Raw genomic sequence first — 6,300 nt, 5'->3', positions numbered from 1 at the left:
AATATTACTATGACATGCTTCACATTGTGATTTATTTCGTAATAGTTTAAGGACTTTTTACATATGTTAGTTAAATATATTTAATTCATCTAAAAAGTTATAAAAGATTAAAATGTTTATAATGGTTATGAATAATGCTTTACTTTTTTTTGAATTATTTAAAAATTTTAAATAAATTCTTATTCTTCTATTGTGTTTAATTAAATTAGTGTACTTTTATTTTGATCTAACTATGCACTTATGAGTAATGATTGATTAGTAATTATTAGTTAAAATATTATAGAAAGAGAAAAATGTCATATGAACATGTTATCATGTCATATTAATATATTATGTCATTATTATTATAACTTATAAAGATTTATTTGATTCAAATATAATAAAAAATAAAAATTTATTTAAAATTTTTTGAATAATTCAAAGATTATTTTAGATATTATCTCTAATTAAGTATATTTAATTCATCTAAAAAATTATAATACTCTTATCCAGAGATTATAATAGAATGAACTTTTAATAGAATTTTCCGTATTAAAAATGTGGAGCCGTGCCGGAGTAGTGTTGGGGCAATTTGGCATTTCTCCTCTTATAAAACCAAGACAAAAGAGAAGGAGACTATGTTAGAGTGTTGACCTTCGATTGCAGCAAAAACATGGTACCATCTCTTCTCTCTTTAATCGTTACTCTCTGGCTTGACCAAGCATGATTATGGTTGTGATGATGAATGGATTAATTAAGAACACAACTGCAGGCACATGAGGAGAAGAAACTGAAGCTCTATTCTTACTGGAGGAGCTCCTGCTCCTGCCGAATCCGGATTGCCCTCAACCTCAAAGGTAGCTTCTTTTCCATTCTCTCCTTTCTCCATCTATTACTAACTACTTTTGGCTACCGGCTTCTGTCTGTGGCAGGTCTGGAGTACCAGTACATACCCGTTAACTTGCTCAAGGGGGAGCAATTCAGTCCTGGTCAGAAACTTATTTTCTTAATTCTTTATTTGTACTCTGTCTGGTTCTCTCATTAATATATGTAACTGAAATGTTGAAACTGGAAAATGGGTAGAATTTCAAAAGCTGAATCCCATTGGGTATGTGCCGGTGCTGGTGGATGGTGACATTGTCATTTCAGACTCTTTTGCCATTTTCATGGTCACTTTTCTTTTACCCTACAATTCTATTCTAATATACTCATTACTTAGCTCGAGTTATTTGTTTTTAACAACTGTGAAACTAAACCAACAGTATCTGGAGGAGAAATACCCTCAACATCCGCTGTTGCCATCTGATCTTCAAAAAAAGGCACTCAATTTCCAGGTCTCTGCTTTCCTTTTTTTCTTCACTTCTAGTTACTCCATTCTTTAACCTTGTTTTGTTTATTTTTCTTCCACCAGTTTGGTTTTCTTCTGTATATTTTTGCTAGGCAATGCATGGATGTGAAACGCGTTTTAAGCTGAGTGGCTTTGTATGATATTTAACTAGTTAATTTAACTCAGAACGGTGGATTCTTTGCTCTGGCTCCAAATTTTAGCTTCAATGATTAAACCATCATCTGCAAACTTGCTCAAACTATGAATAGCTTGCTAATTCACATTGCTTTATTCTATTCTTCTCAAAGCTTTGGGTTATATGCTCTGCTGTGCCTGGACTATGTTTTAGTAAGTTATGCTGCAGTCTGCACTAATGACTTATTGCATCATTTTATAGGCTGCAAATATTGTTTGCTCAAGCATACAGCCTCTTCAGAATCTAGCTGTACTGGTTTGTCCCTAAGTGAAGTTGCTTCTTTCATGTTTTAATTTCATTTTTGAAATCAGGCAGATATTCTTTTAGGCATTTCTGAGATATATTGGAATTGCATTTAGTTTGCCACTTTTCCCTTTACAGAAATACATTGAGGAAAAAGCAAGTCCAGATGAGAAAATTCCTTGGGCAAAACGTCATATTGAGAAGGGCTTTGAAGGTAGGCACTACCTAAAGTTCTATCAAATAACTAACCTCCTCGCATGAAATGCCATAAGGGTTGCTGGACAAAAAAAAGGAAAAAAGACCCATTCAAGGGAAACCGAACAAAAGAGGAAAAAAGAGTGGTTATAAATGGTGAATTTTACATTACAAAATTGAAGTTACCATTGGACTGCAAAAGCTTTCTCGTCGTAATCAAAATTCATCCATGTAAAACCTTGCATTGCTTCGAAGACAATAGTTCTGAGTTGCAAACAACATTTGCAATGTTTTTAGTTGCACCTTGCTGTCTTAGCAATATGTTCATATTAGTTTTATAATTTCAATATTTAGGTAGAAGTAATGAAAAGATAATCTGCCAAATAGTTACCTTATTGTATCTCACCTGATAGTTGTGCATCTACTCTCTCTAAAAAAATATATGGGATGGACACCAGATGTCATCACATAATGGTTTCAATTATCTGTGTTGGTTTTGTGCAGCTATTAAAATTTGGCAGTTCATTAAGATTAATAGAATCACCTATTTATGCCCTCCATTGTCTTGATAAAGTTCAGTGGGATGGGATAGGCCTTTCACATGTGAATGTAAATTCTTTTGGGACTTAGAAAGTTTGAAATCTTGTCTAAGCAATCTATATTTTTGAACCATAGAAAAAATTTCTTGTTTGAGTGGAAGATTCTTAACTGGTAGAAGGACCAGAGTTCATGCCTAATATATGTAATGTATTTGCACATGATGAGCATCTTGGGTGAAAATGAAGGGTATAAAGTTAAGAAACATTTATAGGGTTCGTCATTAATGAGTCACATTTTTATGGTGGTCATCACAGTTTAGCAACAGTAAACATAAAAATGTAATGAAAATGTAACATTAAATTTGAATGGTTGGAAGATTGGAGCTGAAGTTTTCAATTTATGATTGTTATTGCTCCCTTGAATGGATTTGGCATTTGATTTGATTAATGCTTCTGTGTTTCAGCACTTGAGAAGTTGTTAAAGGACCATGCTGGAATATATGCAACTGGAGATGAAGTTTTCATGGTTTGTTTCTTTTTCTCCTGTTTTTATTTATGCAACTTATGCGCAATATACATAGTAAAGCAGGCAAACACATGCTTAGATGTGAGGGTTTGGAAGGCTTTTATATTTGTTGCAGGATGTAGATAGAGAGTTTTAGTATCCCCTGGAATGAATGTGGTCTGATGGATTTTGTAAAGGTTGAGACAACCATGGTTGCAGAAGGGGAAGGGGTGGGGAAGGTGAACACCAAAGATGATTTGTCTCTCTTGGCTTTGCAAGTCTGCAATCTCAGTGCTGGTGAAAACTGTTACCTTTTCCTCCAGCAATATGTGATGTGCAAAATATAAACCACTTGCCCTTTTGGGCAACATTTAGATGCAGATCTGCCCCTGAACCATGACTTTGAAATTTTAGATGAAAGGAGTTAGCTGTAGCTCTAAATTTTGTTTGATGTTCTACTATTGCATTGAGTTACTTGTTACAATGTCCTTTTAGAAGTGCACTACTAATGTACTGTAAAATAAGAAATTGCTGAAACTTTTTACCTAGATTACAAATCTTCAGAATTTGTACATATATTACCTGTTGGCTATTGTTTGCAGGCTGATCTGTTTCTAGCACCACAGGTTCATGCTGGGATTAAAAGATTCAATGTTGACATGGTAGTCCGCTAATTCCATGAACTTCTAGTTTCTGCATTTTCTTCCCCTCTCTCTCTCTCTCTCTCACACACGCACACACTTAGCTTTTCAAAGTGTTTTGATTTGCTTGCTATACAAAAACTATTTCTGCAGAGAGTGGAGTTACGGGGAGAAATATTGCTTCATATGTGACTATTAAATCTTTGGCATTTTGCTGCTAGAATTCCCTTTATGATCTAGTTTTACCATAGTTCCAAGTCCTCAAGATGGACATAACTCTTCTATTCTTTACCTTCAGTGTTCTTTTTGGAGCATCTGCTAATGTGCCTTTTCTTCTTGTATTATTTTTGTAGGCTAAATTCCCGCTTTTATCTAGGTTGAATGAGGCATATAGTGAGCTACCACATTTCCAAAATGCTATGCCAGAGAATCAACCAGATAGTCCTTCAGCATGGGGCACTTGTTAAACTAGTAACTTGATGAGGTACATGTAAAATGCTGAATGGTCCATCTGTTTGGTGGCTGGGAATCTGGAGCATTATAGTGTTTCAAAATGGTTTTTTCTTTATAAATACCAGTTTCTGCTTATGATTACTCCACCTCCCGTTGCTGGAAGGGGGAAGTTGTGGAAAACAGTGTTGGATAAAGTCAAATGGCCATTGCTTAAACTGTTAAATCCAAACTCAGTTGGTTTGGCATTTGCTGATTCTGTCTGACCAATTATATGTTTATTTTCCTTTCAGAAATCTGATCAAGATGATCAACTATTTTCACTCAGAGGATATGCTTTATTAATAAAACAAAAGCAGTTACAAGAGATCTCCATGTAGATCAATTTGATCAATTAACTTATATTAAAACTCACTATTGTCTATTTTCTGCGTCTCTCAGGTTCCATGGCAAACTCATCCACAAAAAGCATAAAGGGCCACAAATGAAGCTTAAAGGTAACAGCACCTTTGAGGCATAATATGTACTGATAAGTTATGTTGAGGGCTATGTGTTGTTCCTTCCATGATATGGCCTGATGATAATAAGGATCATTTAGTCCAGAAGTTATTGTAAGATGCAGAAATTGACATGTATGACATATTTATCTGAAGTTTCATTTAAGTTCAATTTGGTGGTTATGTTCTCTGATGTCCAGTTTGACATACGCCATATTCATATCTCTGTCTACAGAAAACCTTTAAGCTTAAACATTTCATTTAGATTATCTCTGCTCTTTTCTTGTGTATGTACATATGTATGTAGGTACGAATGTAAGTATGTACACATATGTGTACATAAGTATGGGTAAAGAAGGACGTACTGCGAGGGAGCCTGAGGGCAAGCATCCATGAACTAAATATTTGTGAACAAAATCCATCAATTCTTGCTTTTCGAAAGGAAAAAACAAAAGACTGAGAGTGGGAAGAATCATTCTCATCCAAGTGTTTTTAAGATATATAACAACTACCACTGAGCTCCCACATAATCCTTCCTGTGCTATCAGCTCTTTTTAGTCAGTTCCATGGACTTCCCTTAGGATATATTCTACTAGGACTAACAATTCTGGCTTCCTTCCTAATAATAAAAAAATGTTTCTATTTATAAAAGTCAGTGATATATATCTTGAACGTGGTAAGTTTACCGTTTAAGAAGGTTCATGTGTAAATGTGTGGTATCTTACATGCAAAAAATTGAATAAAGATGGACTTGTAACCTAACGGTTTAAGCTCTCTAGTTTAAGAATAAGGGAATGGAGACACCATTCTCTCTGATCAAACATGCAGTTAGATCTGTTTTTTTTTTTTTTTATCTGCCAAATATTTAAGCTCTTTAATTTAAGAATAACAACGGATGAGGTATTCATGCCTTACCCTAATCCAGTTAAAAATCAACATTTAATCCAAACCCGATTATCGATGCTAGCAAATAAACTCGAAACTAGATCCAAAATAAAAATAAATTGAAAATAAATTTTTGTGTATTATTAATGAAAATTAACTTAATAAATTGAAGTCAACTCATAAAAATTATATCAAAGTTTAAAATCGTATTTAGAATAATTAATGAATTTTATTAAGTATTATGTTGATTGTAAGTATTTCATAGTGTTGGGTGTGCGGGCTGATAAGGTTCATTGCAAAGTTGGTTCATTACTAACCACTTATCTAGGGTTGCCGTTGGAGGCTCAACAGGAGTCACTGAAAATTTGGAAACCTCTTACAGGTCGTGTGGAAGCAAAATTAGGAGGCGTGTGACATTGATGTTTTGTAGTTTTTAACAAAATACAATACTTACGGGCAATTATTCAATCAAGTTGTCTTTAATTTTTTGACAAAGGTAACATTGCAAAACAATCAGTTACTACCCACCAAGTATTTTACCATATTTTTTTAACAGTAATGTTCATATATTCGAGCATTTGGTTTGTCTGTAAGCTTGAAATATGCTTTTAAATTTTTGACAAACTCACCAGTATCATAAAACTAAGAATGTTGATCTCAAAAACTATGTTACTCACTACTCTGGTCGTTTACGATTATAACTATGTTAGACACTTTTGTACTCATACACAAACTTTGTATGTAACTTCTATGGTTATTACTGTAAAAACTTCTTTAAATCACTTCAATTAGTATACGTAAAATAGTAATTTCTTTCGTCACAACACGTGGGCAACACACTAG

The 6,300-nt window shown here is 33.8% G+C and overlaps 1 protein-coding gene across 4 annotated transcripts; it reads left to right on the top strand.

Moving 5' to 3' along the window:
- On the top strand, positions 555–4,841 carry LOC18586923 (glutathione S-transferase zeta class). Of its 4 annotated transcripts, none has more exons than XM_007010516.2 (11): positions 555–655; positions 752–836; positions 912–968; positions 1,063–1,148; positions 1,242–1,313; positions 1,704–1,751; positions 1,884–1,959; positions 2,944–3,005; positions 3,587–3,646; positions 3,979–4,109; positions 4,517–4,794. In XM_007010516.2, the coding sequence occupies exons 1-10, from the start codon at positions 653–655 to the stop codon at positions 4,090–4,092; spliced, it is 663 nt and encodes a 220-aa protein (XP_007010578.1). In that variant the 5' UTR covers positions 555–652; the 3' UTR covers positions 4,093–4,109; positions 4,517–4,794. The 4 variants fall into 4 exon arrangements, with proteins under 4 accessions (XP_007010578.1, XP_007010577.1, XP_017985070.1 ...); XM_007010515.2 differs by having other exon boundaries at positions 1,704–1,757; XM_018129581.1 differs by lacking the exon at positions 3,979–4,109 and having other exon boundaries at positions 4,517–4,841.

This window comes from Theobroma cacao, chromosome 10, assembly GCF_000208745.1.
Source record: "Theobroma cacao cultivar B97-61/B2 chromosome 10, Criollo_cocoa_genome_V2, whole genome shotgun sequence".
Lineage (NCBI taxonomy): Eukaryota > Viridiplantae > Streptophyta > Magnoliopsida > Malvales > Malvaceae > Theobroma > Theobroma cacao.
Note: the sequence above shows the minus strand (reverse complement) of the source record. Positions and strands in the feature narration are given on the sequence as shown.

Coding starts and splice junctions, on each gene's coding strand:
- LOC18586923 (XM_007010515.2), top strand. Junction 969..1,062: donor GGGGGAGCAATTCAGTCCTG/GTCAGAAACTTA, acceptor GAAAATGGGTAG/AATTTCAAAAGCTGAATCCC. Junction 1,314..1,703: donor AAAAGGCACTCAATTTCCAG/GTCTCTGCTTTC, acceptor ATCATTTTATAG/GCTGCAAATATTGTTTGCTC.